The sequence below is a fragment of the Aethalodelphis obliquidens genome, unplaced genomic scaffold (assembly GCF_003676395.1).
Source record: "Aethalodelphis obliquidens isolate GAN/ISIS:26980383/991018 unplaced genomic scaffold, ASM367639v1 scaffold1, whole genome shotgun sequence".
NCBI classification, from domain to species: domain Eukaryota; kingdom Metazoa; phylum Chordata; class Mammalia; order Artiodactyla; family Delphinidae; genus Aethalodelphis; species Aethalodelphis obliquidens.
The window spans coordinates 74,563,379-74,585,501 of NW_020837945.1; the positions used below are offsets into that span (position 1 = coordinate 74,563,379).

Sequence of the window (22,123 nt, forward strand, 5' to 3'; positions counted from 1 at the left end):
TCAGAGAAAAAAGAAATTTCCATCTGTCATCTATATTTCTAAGTTTTTAGCATCAAAACTGAATCTCCTGCACACTAAGATAGAAAGCCTGTATCTTTCCTCCATTCTAATTATCAAGAGAAAGCATAGGATGGAGGATAAGAGGAGACTGGGAAAGTAAGGAGACACAAAGACAAGCCCCACCAGCATTGTATACTGCCAAGAGAAACAAACTTTAGTTTCAAGAAACAATTGCCGGCTGTCTGGGAGATGCTCAGGCATCAAACAATAAAGAACAGTCAACAGAGGCAAGAGGCCGAGCATGCTGCTGCGACTGCCTCTCTAATCCCCGGACCTCCAGTAAAAAGGCCAGCTGTTGCCACCTCGTGTAGAGAGTCAGCAGAGCAAATTAACCACGGGAGAAAAAAAGCTGCGGATATTGGAAAATTCTAATTTACCAGCCTCTTTAAGCTACACTGTTTTTAACATTGAGGACATCAAACTATTATCATTAAAATAAGCCTGTGTAATGGTAGCCCAAGGAAAAAGGTTTAAGACTGTTTTCACATTTCATTAGTAAATGAGATAGATGTAAATATGAAATATTCGGTTTTGACTGAAGCATATCTTCTCTTCATGTAAAGTACAAGAAATATGAAGAAATACACTGAAGTTTATTATAAAACATTTCAACACTCCCAGACAAGCTCGACAAAAAGCCTCAACTTAGAATAACAGCCATATGCTCAAGTAAAGATTCTGTATCTGTTACAGCTGGATTTTAAGTCTCTAAGTACAAACACACCACACTGAAAAGCTGTGTCTGAATTTGGGGCAACTTTGATACTACTTACCTATGGCGGAATTCAATTGAGTGTACTTCAAGACAATTTAACAAGTCACATAAAGAAAATTAACTTCCTTCCATCTGTTTACTGGCTTCATTTACACTTCTGTGTTCTCTTACCCAGATGTTCTAATGCTATCAAAGTTTTCATATTGTTTGAAAGTTTAAGCTGCAAAGTTCTTTTAGTGTACGAAGTACAGAGGATGATAATGATCATGATGATTATCACGGTCATAACTAACATGTATGTCTTTTTTGACCCTCTCCATAAAGGACACTGTTAACTATGGGAGCCTCCAAATATAAAAGACCATTTTATATAATTATATTGTCTAACACCTTGGGGTTTTCTTCTCAAATTAGTTCAGCAGAGTAGTTAAAAGACCTGGGCTCAAATCTTGGCTTTACCGGTTACTATCTGTGTGTTTCTTAGGCTGCCGTTTCTTTTTCTATAACATGAGAAAAATGACTATACCTATGAGACTGCATGTTAAACACATAACCTAATATCTGGCACAGGAAATTTATTCAAATATTAATTTATATTCATAAATAGATTCAAGTTTCGATACAAAAATGAAAAGGAATTTATTGTAAAATAAGAAGAGAACAATCTAAATGATTGGTAATACCCCTTTAATTCCTGGGTATCAGCGATTCTTTGATTATGTACACAGGAAATAGTGAACAAGAGTTAAAAAAGAAACCTAAGCTCTAAACCCCATGCAACTGATATCAAGGTCCAAAATCTCACAGTAAGCTAGGTTGATATGATATTTACAGAGCAAACAATAAAAGAATCCCATGCTGTTCTGATGAAACTCAGTTTAGCAACATTACTAGCAGTTGTTACCAGTGTCCAGACACTCAGTTTCCAGGCTGGGATGGAGAATAAATTCCAAAAAAAAGTCTGTGAGATGTTAGCACTATTACTTATTTTATATAATGACGATCATAAAATACATCTTATAAATCATAAGCAGATCATTATAGAAAGAAACATTTTAAATTGAGCTGTAACATGCCAATTTTTTCCTCTTCAAAGAAAGCGTTTTAAAATTGCGGTCTGTTTCAGTAAATACATTGGACACATTATTAAAAACTATGCTGGGAATCCAAATAGATTTTATCTAAATTAATGCTGTATTTAAATATCTATAAAAAATCCTTTGAGATAAAATTCACTATAAAATCAAAAGAATTTCATCAAGGTCATAGTGAACATATTTAAACACCAGACAGGTCTGAGTATGACTAGACAATGCAAAAAAGGAATAAGGTGGAAAGATTAGCTATGTATTTTACTAAACTGTCCATGAGGCAACCCAGTCTTTCAACATCTTCAGAGGTCATGTTTTCAAAAGTCTCATTATCTCTAAATTATTTTCATATAATCCCTGATCCATTATCAGCTATAAAAACAAAATTAAATATTTTTTTACCCTTTTCTCAGACTTAGGCAACAGTTGTAAGAATACTACAAAGAATATTTTTCCTGAATCATTTACTGTCATTATGCCCCACAAGCCCCAAATATTCTGTGTAGTAGCTACAAATAAGGATATTTTCCTAAATAATCCCAATCTAACAAGGTTTAAAAATTAACAGTGAAGTATTACTACCATGTAACCCTTAGATTCCCACCAACTGTCCCATGAATGTCCTTTAGAGCAAAAAGACCTAGTTCAGGATCACGCATTGTATTTTGTTTTCTTGTTCTTTAGACTCCCTCAACCTGGAATAGTTCCTCAGTCTTTCCTTGTCTCTCATGATCTTGATACATTTTAAAGATTACAAGCCAGTTGTTTTGTAGACTGTGCTTTAATTGGGGTTTTTCTGATGTATCCTTATGATTGAATTTAAGTTATACATTGAAGGTAAGAAAATCATAGAAGTGACGCTGGGTTCTTCTCACTGCATTCTATAAGGTGGCACACAGTTCTGATTTGACTACTACTGATAATATTACTGTGACCACTTGATTAAGGTGGTTATTACCAGGCTTCCCCACTTTAAAGTTATTCTTTTTTCCTTTTCAATTATTTTGCATGGAGATAGTTTGTGTGATTATACAAACATCCCATTCCTCATCACTGATTTTATTCATTTACTTATATAATTATCAATTTATGGACTCCTGTTTTATTCAATGGATTATAATTTATAACTGTCCTTATTTATATTGATGCCCAAACTGTCCTAGTTTTAGCCAACAGGAACCTCTGCACATTGGCTTCTGTATCTTGTTGACCTGTCCCTATCATCCTTCAACTACTTCCTTACTTTCTATATCCTAAGATGTCCCAGGTTCCTCCTGACCTTCCCCTGCTCCACCTATGGAATCCACTGCATCTCCAGAGTCCTGGTTCCTTGTATGCCTCCTCATCTCATAAGCCTCCTAGAACTAGAAGAGGCAAGCTCTTCTTTCATTTCTTTCATCTTCCTAACTCTAGCTTTGTGGCTTCACTTCAATATTGAACACGGTATATTTTCTCCAGAATATGAGAGAATACCGTACTACTTATGTACTCATCTTAAAGGACAACCAGTCGAAGAATCCCCAAAGTGGTGAAATGATTTGAAATTGGGCACGTTTAAAACTGGCAAAATATATGATGCATCAAACTTCTACCAATCTCTACAATAATCTACCCTGTACCATTTTGAAACTGTAGTAAAAACAAACAAACAAAAACTCTGACTCCCTTTCTCTAAATTTCATTAACCGACTTACCATATTCTAATTGAATATGCTATACTAGGAACTTTGATCTGTGTGAGACAGTAGTAACCATTAAACTGTGACAGTTTACTGGCTGAAAGTATCCATGACCATATTCGCAAGTGTTAGACTGAACATAAACAGTAAGGAAAAGGTACTCTCAAGATTTTTTTCAACTAATGGACAAAGTCATGGCTCATCTCCTTTAGTGTGACTGATGAGGCTGAGTCACTGGTCAAACACTTGCTTCCAAGGACATTATTTGGTACATTAACACAACAATAATTATATATATACAAAAGTAGTAAATCATTTCAAGGAGTCATATGAGTACTTTCTCAGGAAAACATAAGACTTGGCTTGACAGTGCACAAATTTGTGTTAGCAATACACTTTCCTTAAACAATCAAATTGGGAGTAGAAAATGATGGGGTTACACAAGACTCTATTATAAAACATGAGAAAAGACATATTTTCTAATCACTTAAAAATGTATATGCTGGTAAAACACATGGAAGTATTTCACTGTCTGATAACTATGTCTCGAGGGATACAAAAGAAATAGATCTGTATACACTGTGATACTGACACATCTCTTCCTGTAACAGTACTAATTTAGCATGAAATTATGAACCAGAAACTTCCAAATGTTTTTTTGAACCAATTCCCCTACCAACCCTGTAAAAAAAACTATTATAGTATCATTCTTACAAAGAAGCTAAGGCTGTGGGAGATACCCTGCCTAAGATAACACAGCTAGTACATGGTAGTTCAGATTTAAGCACAGGCCTTCTATGAGTTAGCACAGACTTAACTACACCACCAAGGCAGCATGAAAAAACTGGAAGAATAGCAACAGAAGATGGAAATAAAAGTTAAAGTGAGATATGTTTCAAAAAAAAGGTTACCTAAAGAAAGAAGGAAAAGGAAAAGAGAAAGAAATAGGAAGCTGAGACAGTAGGGAGGAGACAGAAAGAGAGGAAAAGCAGTGGAGGAGAACATGGTGTTCTGGCACACAGCAGAAGACAGGAAAGCGCTGCTTGGTTTCACTTGGATGTTCTAGGGGTTGTACTGTAGTGCTAAATATTCAGCTTAGAAGCTGTTTTCAAATGTGAAGAACTGCTTTTGGTTGAGCATGTGCTACCTTCTGGATATCAGAAAATGCATAGATAGTAAATTCAAGTTTACATTGAAAGAAAAAAATACTGTTTCATGAAGTTGAAATAAGGGAAACTTGTAACAAGGTAAACTCAAACAGAAGCACTAGCCACCAGTATTTTCATTTTTATTTAATAATATTAACTTCTCACTGATTTCCTTCGGTTCTCAAGTATTTAAGTAAATCTTAATAGGCAATCCAAACATCTTAAAGCTAGGAATTCACTAGCATCCAAAGAAGAGCCAAATGTCCCTCCGCGCCCCCCCAAAGCCCCCAAAAACAAAGTGACAAAGTGACTAACAGGGCCCAGCTAGGTTGGGGGCTGAAGGTGGGGAGCCATATCACCCTGGTATAGGTGTTAAAGCCAGACCAGGTGTAAGAGGGTGTTCGCGACCTGCCCAGCAGTGAGGAGAGGATCTGTGTAGGAGGAGAGTCAGTGCAGGCGGCCAAAGCACAGCAGGATGAAAACAGTATCTCTACAAAAGCACGGTTGGGCTTCAGGTGAGGAAGAGTCCTTGTGTAGCCGGGCAGGGGGTAGGAAGAATGAGAGAGAGAGATGCCTGGCAGTGTCAGAGCATGAGCTCAGTATAAAGGACTCCATTAGGAAGGGCAACCTGGCACAGAATGTCAGAGCCTAGATGAGGTGGAAAGGGTGTCAACACAGGGTAAGGTATTGTGGTAGTGGCCTGGAGTTGGGCGATAAGAACCGAGCTGGGTGAGAAGGACATTTGTGCAATGAAGGGGACAGTAGCAAGTCTGGTTACATATAAGAGGACTGATCAAGATAAGGAAATATATTAAAGATACGTAGAGCCAGATTTATCACTGTCAGAAAAAGGAATTACAAATAAGGAAAAGGAAAAAATTAGAATGAACTCGGTATTATTAAATTAAAATGGAAAGCACTGGTGTCAACTTATGGTTTTCAATACAGATATATACATATGATTAGAAATACAGATGTAATTATGTGTATATATGCGCACGCACACACATGGTATTTGTTCCTACGCTCCACCGAGTGGGTCTGGGAACAGTGATAGTTCAATAATGATGAACATATCTGGTTCCTAGTTCTTGATTTCTAAATATCATTCTCCAAAAAGGGAAGCTTGGTCAGGGAAAGCACAAGATGAATATGGAACATCTTGTGTGGAAGGACAATATTAGGACAACAGGTGAAACTTGCATGGAGTCTGAAAATTAGATGTAGTAATTTATCAGTGTTATTAACATCCCGATTTTGATGGTTGCTAGGAGAAAATTCTTGTTTCTAAAAAACACACGTTAAAGTACTTGGAACTGATGGAACTTCAGGTCAGCAACTTTCAAACAGTTCAGGGGGGAAAAGCTCTTTGTACATACTTTTCTGTAAGTTTAAAATGAGATGGAGAAATAAATGGACATGCAGAAGGTGAAAAGGCAGTGAGATGGAGGGCAGGAAGGATTACTTACTGAGGTCTTCAGCCAGTTGAACTCGTTTACCAGTAAGCAATTTTACCTTCTTCTCACTATCTTCAGCAAAATCTTCCAGTACCTCTTTAACATTTTTCTCTAATCGCCTGACTGTTTAAAGCAAATAAAGAAATATGAGAAGCATGATTTTTATGAATGCACAAGGATGATAAAATTAACAATATATGGAGAGCAAGTTCTTATTTTTCTCATCACGATAAATCTATTGTTAAGTTCAGACTTCTCAGTTATAGGGAGAATATCTACCTGTTATGCAGTACTTTTATCAACATGCAACTAACACATATCCTCAGAGAAAGTCCTATTCTTAAGCCCTAATATTTTAATGGAAGTACAGATTCCCCCAAAAACCTAAGTGATGCTTAGGAGTCCTTTCCTAACAGAGTTTTTGTGTAATGAAGAAAGACTCCTGGTATGTTTATCTCCCATCTTTTTCAATTATGGTTTATTTTCATTACTATTTTAAAGGCAAATTATAATTTTTGGTCTTATAATAAATCTAATATTCAGGAAATATTTTGGCATCCATCTATTTAAAGTGAAATGTTATTACTGTTATTTTTCATGTCAAATTAGAAAGTGGTCCTTCTGTGGCTTACCTTCAGTGTTTGTAAGTTGCTGTCTTAAAGTATTTGCAGTGATAGCAAGCATTCGCTGTATTCGCCAAAACAGGACAACATCATTGCATTCCAACTGAAATATTAGGTAATAAAGATTACCAGATGCAAACTTAAAAATGAAAACCACAATCATGAACACATAAAATTCCTGAAGTCAGTACCTACAGCCTCTGCTTTAATAAAAAATAATCAGATTTACCTAATACATATATTCCTCTTGTAGATAGGACCTACTGCATTTTTTCTGCACAGGAACCACAAAGTTCTACATGATTTGGGTTTTATTTGCACCACAGCTACATAGCTTTGTTTTGATTCCAATGACAAAGCAAGTAAACTTGGGAAGTAGAGAATTTCATTATGTTATATACAAGCAGAAGTTCACAGAATATATCCTTACTTAGCATTTAGTTCAACTAACAATCATGTTATCTTAAATATGTCCTTAGGCTAACCTCTGTTCTTTGAGTGTACACTCAAGCCACTTTTGAAATTCAGCTGCATATGCAAATACATTAATGATGTTTTAAAAAAGCTTATCCTCTGGGAGAGGAGTAAAACAGGGGTAGGAGATTAAGTAGTATAAACAACTATGTATAAAATAAATAAGCTACAAGGATATATTGTACAGTACAGGGAAATATAGCCAATATTTTATAATAACTTTAAATGGAGTATAATCTATAAAAATACTGAATCACTATTCTGTATACCTGAAACAAATATAAAATAGTAAATCAACTATATTTCAATTAAAAAAATAGCATATTCCTTTTTGAAAGCAAGAAAGCAAGAAAGGGAAAAAGCAAGAAAGAAAAAGAAAGAAAAGAAAGAAAGCTTATTCAATAGAGAGGTCTTACTAACAATGAAAATTATGCAAACAACTTGCCAATTTTTACACAGGCACATTTAAACACAAATTTCTTTTAAGCTGCTGAAAACGCAAAAGAAAAACACTTTAGGGGTCTCAAATAAGATCGCTGATTAACAGAGCTCTTTCAGAAGGACACTTTAAAAAGCATTTATCCTTGTATGAAAAAGCTCAAAATACATTAGTTTACCGCCACCTAGAGGTTACTTTGTAAAATGTGACATTAAAGTGCAGTTGTCCATTCTAAGAACTTTCTACAGTTCTTTTAAAGAATTATTTAAAGCAAGATTTTCATGGAGGAAGCTTGCACAAGCCTCTTAGATAGCCTCATCCACCAAAGGGCAGACACCAGAAACAAGAACTATAATCCTGCAGCCTGTGGAACGTAAACCACATTCACAGAAAGACAGACAAAATGAAAAGGCAGAGGACTATGTACCAGATGAAGGAACAAAATAAAACCCCAGAAAACAATTAAATGAAGTGGAGATAGGCAACCTTCCAAAAAAATAATTCAGAATAATGAGAGTGAAGATGATCCAGGACCTCGGAAAAAGAATGGAGGCAAAGATCAAGAAGATGCAAGAAATGTTTAACAAAGACCTAGAAGAATTAAAGAACAAACAGAGATGAACAATACAATAAGTGAAATGAATAATACCCTAGAAGGACTCAATAGCAGAATAACTGAGGCAGAAGAACAGATAAGTGACCTGGAAGACAAAATAGTGGAATTCACTGCTGTGGAACACAATAAAGAAAAAAGAATGAAAAGAAAGAAAGACAGCCTAAGAGACCCCTGGGACAACATTAAACACACCAACATTCTCATCATAGGGTGCCAGAAGGAGAAGAGAGAAAGAAAGGACCTGAGAAAATATCTGAAGAGATAACTGCTGAAAACTTCCCTACATGGGAAAGGAAATAGTCACCTAAGTTCAGGAAGCTCAGAGAGTCCCAGGCAGGATAAGCCAAAAGAGGAACATGCAAGAAACTGAGTAATCAAGTTGACAAAAGATAATGAAAAAAATATTAAATGCAACAAGGGAAAAGCAACAAATAACATACAAGGGAATTCCCATAAGTTTGTCAGCTGATTTCTCAGCAGAAACTCTGTAGGCCAGAAGGCAGTGGCACGATATACTTAAAGTGATGCAAGGGAAGAACCTACGACCAAGATCACTCTACCCGGCAGGGTAGAGTCTTAATTCAAACAATTAAGAAAATAGTCATAGGAACATACATATTGATAATTACCTAAAATGTGAATGGATTAAATGCTCCAACCAAAAGACACAGGCTCACTGAATGGATACAAAAATAAAACCCATATATATGCTGTCAACAAGAGACCCACTTCAAACTAGGGACACATACAGACTGAAAGTGAGGGGATGGAAAAAGATATTCCATGTAAATGGAAATCAAAAGAAAGCTGGAGTAGCAATACTCTTAGCAGATAAAATAGACTTTAAAATAAATAAAGTTACAAGAGACAAGGAAGGACACTACATATGATCAAGGGATCAATCCAAGAAGATATAACAATTATAAATATATATGCACCCAACATAGGAGTACCTCAATACATAAGGCAAATGCTAACAGCTATAAAAGAGGAAATCAACAGTAACACAATAGTGGGGTACTTCAACACCTTACTTACACCAATGGACACATCATCCAAACAGAAAATTAATAAGGAAACACAAGCTTTAAATGACACAACAGACCAGATAGATTTAATGGCTATTTATAGGACATTCCATCTAAAAACAGCAGATTACACTTTCTTCTCAAGTGCACATGGAACATTCTCCAGGATAGATCACATCCTGGGTCACAAATCAAGCCTTGGTAAATTCAAGAAAACTGAAATCATATCAAGCATTTTTTCCGACCACAATGCTATGAGATTAGAAATAAATTACAGGGAAAAAAACGTAAAAGACACAAACACATGGAGGCTAAAAAATATGTTACTAAATAACCAAGAGATCACAGAAGAAATCAAAGAGGAGATCAAAAAACACCTAGAGACAAATGACAACGAAAACATGACAAACCAAAACCTATGCAATGCAGCAAAAGCAGTTCTAAGAGGGAAGTTTATAGCAATACAATCCTACCTCAAGAAACAAGAAAAATCTCAAACAAACAACCTAAAGTTACACCTAAAGGAACTGGAGAGAGAACAAACAAAACCCAAAGTTAGTAGAAGGAAAGAAATAACAAACATGAGAGTAGAAGTAAATGAAATAAAAACAAGAAAACAATAGCAAAGATCAATAAAACTAAAGCTGGTTCTTTGAAAAGATAAACGAAATTGATAAACCTTTAGCCAGATGCATCCAGAAAAAGAGGGAGAGGACTCAAATCAGTAAAATTAAAAATGAAAAAGGAGAAGTTACAACAGACACTGCAGATATACAAAGCATCCTAAGAGACTACTACAAGCAACTGTATGCCAATAAAATGGACAACCTGGAAGAAATGGACAAATTCTTAGAAAGGTATAACCTTCCAAGACTGAACCAGGAAGAAATAGAAAATATGAACAGACCAATCACAAGTAATGAAACTGTGATTAAAAATCTCCCAACAAATAAAAGCCCAGGACCATATGGCTTCACAGGCGATTTCTATCAAACATTTAGAGAAGAGCTAACACCCATCCTTCTCAAACTCTTCCAAAAAATTGGAACAGAGGAAGAACACTCCCAAACTCATTCTACAAGGCCACCATCACCCTGATGCCAAAACCAGACAAAGATACTACAAAAAAAGAAAATTACAGACCAATATCACTGATGAATTTATCCTCAACAAAAATCCTCAACAAAATCCTAGCAAACAGAATCTAGCAACACACTGAAAGGATCATACAGCATGATGAAGTGCGATTTATCCCAGGGATGCAAGGATTCTTCAAAATACGCAAATCAATCAATGTGATACACCATATTAACAAATTGAAGAATAAAAACCATATGATCATCTCACTAGATGCAGAAAAAGCTTTTGACAAAATTCAACACCCATTCATGATGAAAACTCTCCAGAAAGTGGGCATAGAGGGAACCTATCTCAACATAATAAACGCCATATATGACAAACCCACAGCAAACATCATTCTCAATGGTGAAAAAGTGAAAGCATTTCCTCTAAGATCGGGAACAAGACAAGGATGTCCACTCTCACCACTATTATTCCACATAGTTTTGGAAGTCCTAGCCACAGCAATCAGAGAAGAAAAAGAAATAAAAGGAATCCAAATTGGAAAAGAAGAAGTAAAACTGTCACTGTTTGCAGATGACATGATACTATACATAGAGAATCCTAAAGATGCCACCAGAAAACTACTAGAGCTAATCAATGAATTTGGTAAAGTTGCAGGCTACAAAATTAAGGCACAGAAATCTCTTGCTTTCCTATACAATAAAGATGAAAAATCCAAAACAGAAATTAAGGAAACACTCCCATTAACCATTGCAGCAAAAAGAATTAAATATCTAGGAATAAACCTAAGTAAGGAGACAAAAGACCTGTATGCAGAAATCTATAAGACAGTGATGAAAGAAATTAAAGAAGATACAAACAGATGGAGAGATATACCTTGTTCTTGGATTGGAAGAATAAACATTGTGAAAATGACTATACTACCCAAAGCAATCTACAGATTCAGTGCAATCGCTATCCAACTACCAATGGCATTCTTCACAGAACTAGAACATAAAATTTCACAATTTGTATGGAAACACAAAAGACCCTGAATAGCCAAAGCAATCTTGAGAAAGAAAAATGGAGCTGGAGGAATCAGGCTCCCTGACTTCAGACTATACTACAAAGCTACAGTAATCAAGACAATATGGTACTGGCACAAAAACAGAAATATAGATCAATAGAACAGGATAGAAAGCCCAGAGATAAATCCACACACCTATAATCAACTAATCTATGACAAAGGAGGCAAGGATATACATGGAGAAAAGACAGTCTCTTCAATAAGTGGTGCTGGGAAAACTGGACAGCTACATGTAGAAGAATGAAATTAGAACACTCCCTAACATACACAAAAATAAACTCAAAATGGATTAAAGACCTAAATGTAAGACCAGATACTATAAAACTCTTACAGGAAAACCTAGGAAGAACACTCTTTGATATAAATCACAGTGAGATCTTTTTTGACCCACCTCCTAGAGTAGTGGAAATAAAAACAAAAATAAACAAATGGGACCTAATGAAACTTAAAAGCTTTTGCACAGCAAGGAAACTGTAAACAAGACGAAAAGATAACCCTCAGAATGGGAGAACACATTTGCAAATGAATCAATGGAGAAAGCATTAATCTCCAAAATATATAGACAGCTCATGCAGCTCAATATTAAAAAAACAAACAACCCAATCCAAAAATGGGCAGAAGACCTAAATAGACATTTCTCCAAAGAAGACATACAGATGTCCAAGAGGCACATGAAAAGCTGCTCAACATCACTAATTATTAAAGAAATGGAAATCAAAACTACACTGAGGTATCATCTCACACTGGTTAGAATGGGCATCATCAGAAAATCTACAAACAACAAATGCTGGAGAGGGTGTGGAGAAAAGGGAACCCTCTTGCACTGTAGGTGGGTATGTAAATTGATACAGCCACTATGGAGAACAGTATGGAGGTTCCTTAAAAAACTAAAAGCAGAATTACCATATGACCCAGCAATCCCACTACTGGGCATATACACAGAGAAAACCATAATTCAAAAAGACACATGCACCCCAATGTTCACTGCAGCACTCTTTACTATAGCCAGCTATGGAAGCAACTTAAATGCCCATCGAAAGATGAATGGATAAAGAAAATGTACATATATATATAATGGAATATTACTCAGCCATAAAAAGGAACAAAACTGGGTCATTTGTAGAGACGTGGATAGACCTAGAGACTGTCATACAAAGTGAAGTAAGTCAGAAAGAGAAAAACAAATGTTGTATATTAATGCATATATGTGGAATCTAGAAAAATGGTACAGATGAACTGGTTTGCAAGGCAGAAACAGAGACACAGATGTAGTGAACAAACATATGGACACCAAGGGGGGAAAGCAGGGAGAAGGGTGGTGGTGGTGGGATGAATTGGGAGATTAGGATTGACATATATACAGTAATATGAATAAAATTGGTAACTAATAAGAACATGCTGTATAAAAAAATAAATAGAAAAAAATTCAAAAACAAAAAAATAGATTTTCATGATATAAAGAATTATAATATGGGGGAAAGCATGATAAAAAATGTAGTGCATTATTATTTCCATTATGCAAATAAATGGTTATGTTATATATCTACACACACATACATACAACATGTATAGAAAGAGGTGAACGGATATACATAAAAATGTTAACTAAAAGTACTTCTAGGTCAGGGGATTATAAAATATTGTTTCCTTTTGCATGGTTGTTTTTTTTAACATTTATTTATTCCATTTACTTTCTATAATGGTAAAGTATTATTTTCTAACATAGTTAATTCTTAAAAAAATTTTTAAAAAGTGTTGTAGTGCCTATTATATGCACACGATCTAATATGCACTGGGATGATATGTATGTAAAATGTAATCACTACAAAAGTGGTAAATATCTTTGAAAAAATAAGAGTTAGGTCACTCTATAAATTATGCATACTTTTTTTCAGAAGATCAAAAGACTTAAAAGTTAATGCTAAACCTCAAGCTTACTTTTAAGCAATTAAACAACTATCACTAAAAAACATTTCTCTTTGTTTTTGCAAACCTTACCTCAGAATCTACAAAATGCCTCTGGTAGTAATAGAAGCCTCTTCGACAAAGGTTACAATGGTTTAGGGCTGTTTTTAAGAAATGTCTTCTATAAACTTGGTGCCAAGTATCCTTGATCTAAAATAATAAAAAGAAAAGAGACCAAAGAGTTACTGTATGCTCTCCAGGTTGATCAAACACATTCTGAAAAGTCATATACAAAGTTTACTTATAAAAAAGTTAATTAAAACCAATGGCAATGTTGTTATTCTGTCAACCTTCTATATCCATTAAAAATTTTTTTTTCAAGGTAAAGATTAGACCACTAGTACTCTGACTCCTTACCAGTCTATATACTTCAATATTTGCAGTGTTTCTAACAAGCATTATTATTAATCATCTTGAAGAGTAGAGAGGGTGGAGATTATCTTCCTCTAGTTAGAGGTAAGGTGTCCAAGGCAAAAAGAGGTTGTGAGCCTTGTCAGAGGTCAGAGTCAGACTAGGAAGCTGGTCTCAGACCATGTCCATCAACCCAACAACATTTCCTTTCTTGTTATGAAATTTCATTGTTCCTTCAGCAATATGACCCCTACCACTTTATTATTATATAGTCTGTTAGAGTGTTCAGAGGTCTTCCACACCATTGTCTTTTTTCAAGCACAACAAAAATAATGTTGAGAAAGTAGAACAAGCATCATCAACACCATTTGACAGTTGAGAAAAGGGGGCTGAGATTATACCAATAACTAAAGGCAATATTACTAGCTAATAGAATGGAAGTGTACTGGAATTCACATCTCCTGACATCTAGTCCATCCACTATTCTTATCACAGTACTTTGGTACCTATTTTATAGCTTCACAAAATGCAGTGAACATAGTTTCTCTTGGAAAAAATCTGATACTTTCTCACTCACAGAAAGTAAGATATACAGCCAATTCATATCCTAAGATATGGATAAAATCCCTCCTATTGTATTAACCACTTATAAAGTTCAAAAGTATCCAACCGAACAGAATTTACTGTTAGTAAGAGCTAGGACCAATGTGGATAAATGAAATCTATATTCAACTAATAATTTCATGTAATCATTAGTTTTAATTTCATTTTCAATTTATAAACAATGAGATGTATAGCAGCTTTAACTGTTTCTTTTCATCAGTTTTCTTTTCTTGTTCTGACCTCTGGTGGATTTTAAATTAAGTATACTCATTTCTCAAGTGCAGAAACATAAATAGCAAACAAATCTTTAAGAGAATCTATGCATGGCCCTGAAACTTCTTAAATGATTGTTTTCCTCACTAGAATTACTTTTCTAAATGGGGTTCACTTAAGCTAATTTAAGCTAATGTTAAAATGAAGCTTTGATCCCTTACACCCTAACTAACTAGGGAACACAGGCCCAGAAACACAATTGTTTTTTTAAATTTTTCTCCAAATAAGCATCATGAAGGTAAGCAAAAGTAGCCTAAACTATAATTATATATCCTCATATTTATTATGAAGAAAGAAAATGAGATAGAACCCAAAGGTATTATCCAATTTACTCATACCTGATTAAGATACATTTGACTGAAAAAACATACATATTAAGTGAGCCATATTTAAGCAAAAATTTCATTCTGTAATCTGAAACAGCGTAACGTAGTGCAGAGATCTCGGTGGGGTCTCTCCCCTTTTCCCAGAACTTACTGCTGAATTTGCCCAGAGAACTTCCCTTTTCTAAGTCTCAAGTTCCCCATTTACAAATTAAAGCATTATACTTAAAGCAATACTGAGAATAAAATTTCAACTGTTTCCACACTCAAAATGACCAAGTTCTTTTTGTCAGCAAAAGTACACAGGATCAAAGTACAATTAAGCACTTAAATATCTAAGTAATACATTAGAAGTAGTAACATTTTACTACAAGAAACAAAGACTAAGGAAGCAAGTTCATGCTTTTCAGCAGTTTATTACCAAGCTTGGGTCTACTTCTACTCCTCGGGATTCAAGGTTCTTTCGGACTGTAGTTATCTCATCACTTGCAAGATAAGCTGGGTGCTCCTCATTACATTTCAACATCTTCTCCAGTTCATTCTTGGTTTCATTGTGAACACACTTTGAAATGTTTAAAAGAGGACTGTGTTTAGATGGTTCATGACTTGGCATAATTATAAAAACAGAGTCCCAATTTTAATAAATATATTACTTTTGCACGATTGGTGACACAAGCTCAACCACAACAAACAAGGAAAACCAGAGTACCCCGGCTTATGAATGCAAAACAACCTGGACATGAGAGGGGGCAAGGGGGGAAGGGGATTAGCCCTATTTGCTATACTTTCTCGATACTTTGGCTGAGATATTTTACTGTCCAAGTCACACGATCAGGCACCTTACTATGTACATCCTTTCTTGACCTTAGGGTATGATTTCAATCTAGGAAAAAGTGCCCTATATACATGGGAAGATATAATGTTCTATAAATGCCTCATATCTAAGAACTGGATGACTGTAACGCCCTGTGCCTGTTGACATGTTCCTTTTCTGATAAATACAAAATTCAGTCTGATTTTTTTTAAAAGTCTTTTCATTGAAATCGTTCTTAGATTGCTTCTGTGAGGTGCCCAACATTCTTAAATTCACTTCCAGTCTCTTCTCTATAATTGTTTACAATCTCTTCACCAAATGAGGAAAGCATACACACTAGTGGTAAGTCTGAAAGCAAGACTCAGTACGGTGTCAAATTAACTTTATCTTTTCATTTTTTCCATCCTTCTTTCAAAACTGCATGGTACAGGAAACTAGCTTCAAATTAACTACTCTAAACAAGTTACTACCATAGCACTTTGCCCCAAACTGTACCAAGCTACGGAATCTGAGTATTTATATAAAAATAACACTGAAACACAAATAAACGGCTTGTAAATGGAACTACTAAATAATATTCTCTGAAAACATTAGAAGAAATTTAATAAAGAGAAATTTCACTGTTTCCTTAAATTTCTGCTATTTGGTCTGAGACAGGAAGGAAAATTCCAACTATATTCTCCCACTCTTCCTGCCCTGTTTCACTTCCACCTGTCCACCTGTTCCCACCACGCTGGTTGTTCAGGAGAACACCACTCTCCCATCTATCCCGACCAAGATTTCCATTAGTTTAGCTCAAAGTGAAAATGTTTCAAAGGAATGGTTTTTCCCCAGAAGATTAGGAAAAAGTAACAATATAAAAGCAAAATATAGTTTTCAGAACATGGATTTCTCATCTTTAGCAAAGGACAATCTTAAGTTTCTTTTCCTGCTAAATCCTGCCAACTCAAAAAGAAAAGGAACTGTTACACAGCTATCTAAACTTGCAGTGTGGGACCTAGGGATATTCTCAACTTCTAGAATCTGTTTCTCACTGAAAACTCCAGGTATGAAGTCTAGACCAGTGGTTTTCAACTGGGAGTGGGAGGGTTAGAGAGGTTAGAGGAGAGCTTGAGTCGGTGAGTCTGACATGACGCTTTGCTTTGACAGAGAAAACAAAACCTGCGTATACAAACACCTCCCCAGCGGTTCTCCTGTCCCTCCCCTCTACACTCCAAACTATGGCCTCTGTTTTACAGTCAGACTGAGTCTTACACATGCTGCCCTGATAACCCTAGGAGAAGCTCTTCTCTGAAGGGTTTCCAAATTCCTCTTCTAGGCGACAGATCCTTGCACTGACAGTAAAACTAATTCCTCTGCTTCTCTTGAAGGGATTTCCTATGGGTTCAAGTTCCTGAGAAAGTAACTTACAACCAGGAATCATTCCTCTCTGAGAGTGTTTGGCCAAAGCATATTTACTACTAGTTGCTGAGGCAAGTTCTGCCATCACTGATTGTTCTAGACCTAATTAGGCCTAATTTCACTAAGACTTAAAGGTCAGACGCCATTTTTCTTTGGAGTTTATCTGCCTTATACCAGTTCTTTCTAATCAATGCCTCTACCTGTCTCAAAGTCAGAAATCTCTGCTGAATCCCCTAGGAATTCTATTCTGAAAGACCGCCTCCTCACAGCCCATGTGTATAGCAGAGATAACTGATGTACTCCGAATACACGCATGACCCAACCACTAACTCTGTCCATTTCTTCAGCTTCTTTTCAGTCTCTGAGTGACTCATTTTCCCACAAAAATCATATCAGAAAAAAAAAGAGAAGAGGAAGACTGTCCCCTCACTATTTTAAGACAAACTGGGACTTATATCTGATAGATATCTTACGAAACAAGAAATGCATAAAACCAGAAAAACATAGGGTGTTGATTATATAATTAACTCTGTATTTAAAATAAAAACAAAAAAATAAAGAAAGAATAGTAATGATATGTCATTTGGTAATTTTTCATTCTCTTTATCTGCTCTCTCAATACACACACATCTGATGGTCTCATTCTCTAATTACATGGATTCAAGGAAGGAAGAAAGGAAAGTAAATTAGATGCCACCTCTTTTTCTTATTCATTACTTCCTTCATCTATGTATTTTGATTTTATATTCTATTTACCATCTTTTATTTAAGGAATTAACATAAGAAAGAGATGGTGGTGTAAGACTCAATGCTAATAAGAAAAGAAGCCATAACAACAAGGAAAGAATAAAAACAGGTGGGGGGAAGGGGGGGAGGATTTTAATGATTACACATTTTCCCTCTATTTATTCATTTGTAAAGTTATTTACACTTGCCTTTACCATTTTGTTCTTTTAAAGTGATCATTAAATGTTTATAATATGAATTCTATAATTCTACTTCCTGTCTGAATTTTTATGCTTATTTTGTGAACGTAGGAGCAAAAAATGCAAAAGGATAAAATAGTTTAAATAGACAACTAACAGAAAAATCCAGTGATAATAATAGAATAAGGTTTTAAAAAGACATTATATCTTTTATTCTAATCACATTCATTCTACATCCTCTGAAGTCCCTGTCATTTTTTCTTCTGTTTATAAATTTAATCTTCATTTTACCTCAAATAGGCACTTGAACAAAGTAATCAACCACTCTTTTTAATAAAAAAAGCTACCTCATATTTTTTTAGACTTTCTTTTGTAGTTTACTGTTTTTTCTAAAGATTTATTGTCTTTTAGAAAGGCTGATATAAAATATTTGAAATTATTAAGTTTGGCTTAGAGGCATTCAGAGGTTATATTTTAATGCCTGAATTAAAATGCCAAAGATTTGTTTGTTTTTACCTGTTCTTGGGTTCGATTCTTCCAGTATAACCACCTCTTTTTCCAATCTGGACCTACCATATTTTCAATTGCATTTTCAGCTAGAAAAATTTAAAAAAAATTTTTTTTATTTATCAGGAATTTTATCACTTACCAGGCACATAAATTATAACTAATACTATCTTGCTTTCTTAACCACTTCAAAAACACTGTGTCAATATGAAGTCAGTTGAAATAAAGAATAAAACTATATAATTGATATGGTACATATATAAGAAAGCATTTAATTATATATGTTTAGAATCTATGAAAAGTATAATTGCTTATAAAGTTCCCATAAGTATAGTAGCAAACACTAAAATAGTCTGAATTTCAGCTTTTTAGAATATAAGTACATGTAAATATCATGTGTCCAATTTAACACTTTTTTTTTCAATTTAACATTTTTAATAGTTACAAGCAGTTGACCAAAAAATTGCACAAATAATATTCAACTAGAATAGTACGGACAAAGAACTTGAGATGTTAGATTTTTTTTTTTTAAACCAATGTTCACTACAGTTAGATGACTCTTTATCCACTGAGAATACTCAAAACTCAATAACCCATGTCCCTACTTACTATCCTTGAGACGAGCCTGAAGAGCCTCTTCCATAAAGTAAATAGCTGCATCCCATTGCTGTTTATCAGATATGGACCGATCTTCCAAAGCATTGTGCTGAATAACCCTCTGAAACAACAAGGAAAGAAAAACAGCTATTTTGACGGCTATCTTGTCATTTTAGTCATTTTAATTCTAACTGACAGCTCAGAAAATATCCAAACTAGCAGATGTATCTACAACAACATAAAAGTATGTCCCTCCCACACAAATGCAGAGGGTCCTATTATCTGCCTGCTTATTTGTCAGCTTTCTGTCTAAAAAATAAAACAGTGGAGATTTTCTCCTAGCCCAAATTAAATGAGCTCACCATCGAGAAGATAGCTGGGGGTTGGGGGGTGGGTAGAGAATTACATATTTAACTACATAAAATTACACCCTAGAACCCTGGTATTCAGGAGCTAATGATTCAGGTCATCTCTACTGCTTCTTTTTGCCATATGACCTATGTGTTAGCATTTTCAAAAAGGAGAGGAGAAAAAAAAAAAGCAATAACCATTATCTCACTGTTAACACCAATGGAAAATGTAATGGAAGGAAGCTTAAGAGGGCTAGACAATCATAAGTAAATGTTGGTTATTTATTGTAAGAAAATTGGTTTCCAAATCTTATAGCTTTTGAATTAATGAATGAATGAAAACGGCACCACTCTCTCTCAGTAAGCCAATCTTACTAAGGCATTTAACAAGAATGGATATGGTTTTCAAATATGAAGACAAACATTTCTTTAAAAAAAACCCTATAATTATGATCAGCCCACAGTGAAATATGCATTTTTAGAAAACTGCTCAGTCTTATCTTTAACAGTTCCTCCCATAACTGTCTGGACAGAGAGGGTGGTTAAAAAAGGTTTGATTAGGTGATGAGAACACTCTACGTAACAAAAGATTTATCAGGTGATGAAGGTCAGGAGCCAGGCTTTACAATAAAGACACAATGGGGCTCCTATCCCAGCTTTGCCAATGACAACAATAGAACTGCTTAAGAACAAAATAAAACAATGCTTACAAAATACATAGAGTTTCTGGTACCTTGTAAGCATCCAACACATGGTAGTTAGCATTATGATTTTAGGAATCTAACATTTTGACTCAACTCCACTGAAAACCAATGCATCTAATTCTTTTTACCACTGAGGGTAAAACGAGAAGCAGCTATCCGTAGTTCAGGCCCATGTAAATTCTGTGGAAGTTTATAGAAACCTGTTTACTACAAGGTTTGATTTTCTTCTGAAATGATAGCCAAGAAATAGCAGAGGGCGATTTTAGAAGGGCAGAAAAACGTCAAAAGGCCGATTATATTTCGTAAATCTATTTCTTTCCTTATTTTCAATTCAGAACCTAATTTAAATAGTCATATAAAAATATTCTATAAAAGAATATCAATTTGAGAAATTATATTAAAAAATGAGGCTGGCACCCTAATATACAAACGACATACCAAGCTGTCCTCTGCAAAATCATTCCACTTGTGGCGTTTAATAGTTTCTTCCTTAACAGCCTCTTTAAGTTTATCAAATATGTCATCATGCTCTTTTCCTTTCGGTTCTGTCATGAAGCGGGAAAATTCTTCTTGTAGGGTCTCCCAAGCAACCTAGAATGATTTAAAAGAAAAAAGCTGCACCTATATTGCATACTTTCATTTAACGTGTAACAAGAAAAATAAACACATGAATTTAAGCCAAGTAGATGTGATAAATCAGTTAATCAGAAAATACATATGAAATCACATTTTTAAAAAAAGGTATAGCAAATATAAACTCTGCCCTCAAGAGCTCATACTGGTAGCTGGTGGAATAGACTTGGCCTCCTGACATGTTTCACTACACATACACAGCATCTCAAATTAAAAAAAAAAAAATAGTAACCAACATTTAAAAACTGAGAGACTTCCTATAAAATCCATGTTTCCAGCCTCACTTGAACCACCTGGCAACACTGGGCCCATGTTCCTGCACACCTTCGCCTGCTGGAGCTAAACAGGAGCTGCCTGTCCCTTCAGAGAAGGCATGCAGGCCACATCAGCCACCAGACTCGGTTCACTTACTTATTTACTTCACTCTCTACAACATCTGAGTTTGCCTGCCTCTTCCATACTGTAAAAAGTTTAAAATTTCTTAATGATTTAGTTTTTTCACATCTTTGCCCTTATGCAAATATATGAGGTAATGTGTCAATACTTTCGAACACAGGTGAGTATTATTCAGCCTTGTACTATTGCTAATTCCCAATTATCTGAACAGTGAAAGGAGAGCACAGTGTCAAAATCAATTAAGAACTAAACCTACTTAGGACTAAGTGGGCTAGTTAATATTGTATTTTATATCTAGCCCTCTTCGTTTTAAACATTAAGAAATTATGGCATAAAGAAAGGTGACTGTCCAAGAATATAGAGGGAGGTATTAAAATCTGTTTCCTGGCCTTCAGCAGGTTCACATCTTTCTACCACACCTATGTGTGAAGGGAGAAAGCAGCAAAAGACAGAATCACTTGCCATTTTTATGATTACTTCTGCTGCTTGAACCTTAGGATATGAAAATATGCTATCATGGGACAGGGTCCAGAAAAATGTTAGAGCCAGTAGTGAGGAGAAGTGGCAGCAGCTCTCTAATTACTTTAGGGGGAAATGTGTCAAGACCAGGGGTCAGCAACATGGAGCTTAGAGTGGCTGTAAGAGTTCTTAGAAAAAGAGACTTGAGGAAATTGAGAACAGAGATAAAGAAGCAAGGACTGGAAGGATAGGAAAGGGGTAAAATACACCTGAATAATTAGACACTGAAATTTTGTTTCTAAGGTAGGTATGAAAAACAAAATTTTTTTTTTTTTTTTTTTT

General features: G+C 35.1%; 1 protein-coding gene across 6 annotated transcripts in view; it reads right to left on the bottom strand.

Annotated features, from left to right (window-relative positions):
* OPA1 (OPA1 mitochondrial dynamin like GTPase) overlaps positions 1 to 22,123 on the bottom strand; it is a 94,075-nt gene that overhangs the window by 19,178 nt on the left and 52,774 nt on the right. For all 6 annotated transcript variants that reach the window (XM_027108679.1, XM_027108672.1, XM_027108654.1 and 3 more), the window contains 7 exons: positions 20,732 to 20,884; positions 19,252 to 19,360; positions 18,652 to 18,731; positions 15,416 to 15,556; positions 13,478 to 13,594; positions 6,783 to 6,876; positions 6,163 to 6,273 (listed from right to left, as the gene is read on the bottom strand). In XM_027108679.1, the coding sequence (XP_026964480.1) occupies positions 6,163 to 6,273; positions 6,783 to 6,876; positions 13,478 to 13,594; positions 15,416 to 15,556; positions 18,652 to 18,731; positions 19,252 to 19,360; positions 20,732 to 20,884 (805 nt within the window). The remainder of the gene's footprint in view (positions 1 to 6,162; positions 6,274 to 6,782; positions 6,877 to 13,477; positions 13,595 to 15,415; positions 15,557 to 18,651; positions 18,732 to 19,251; positions 19,361 to 20,731; positions 20,885 to 22,123) is intronic.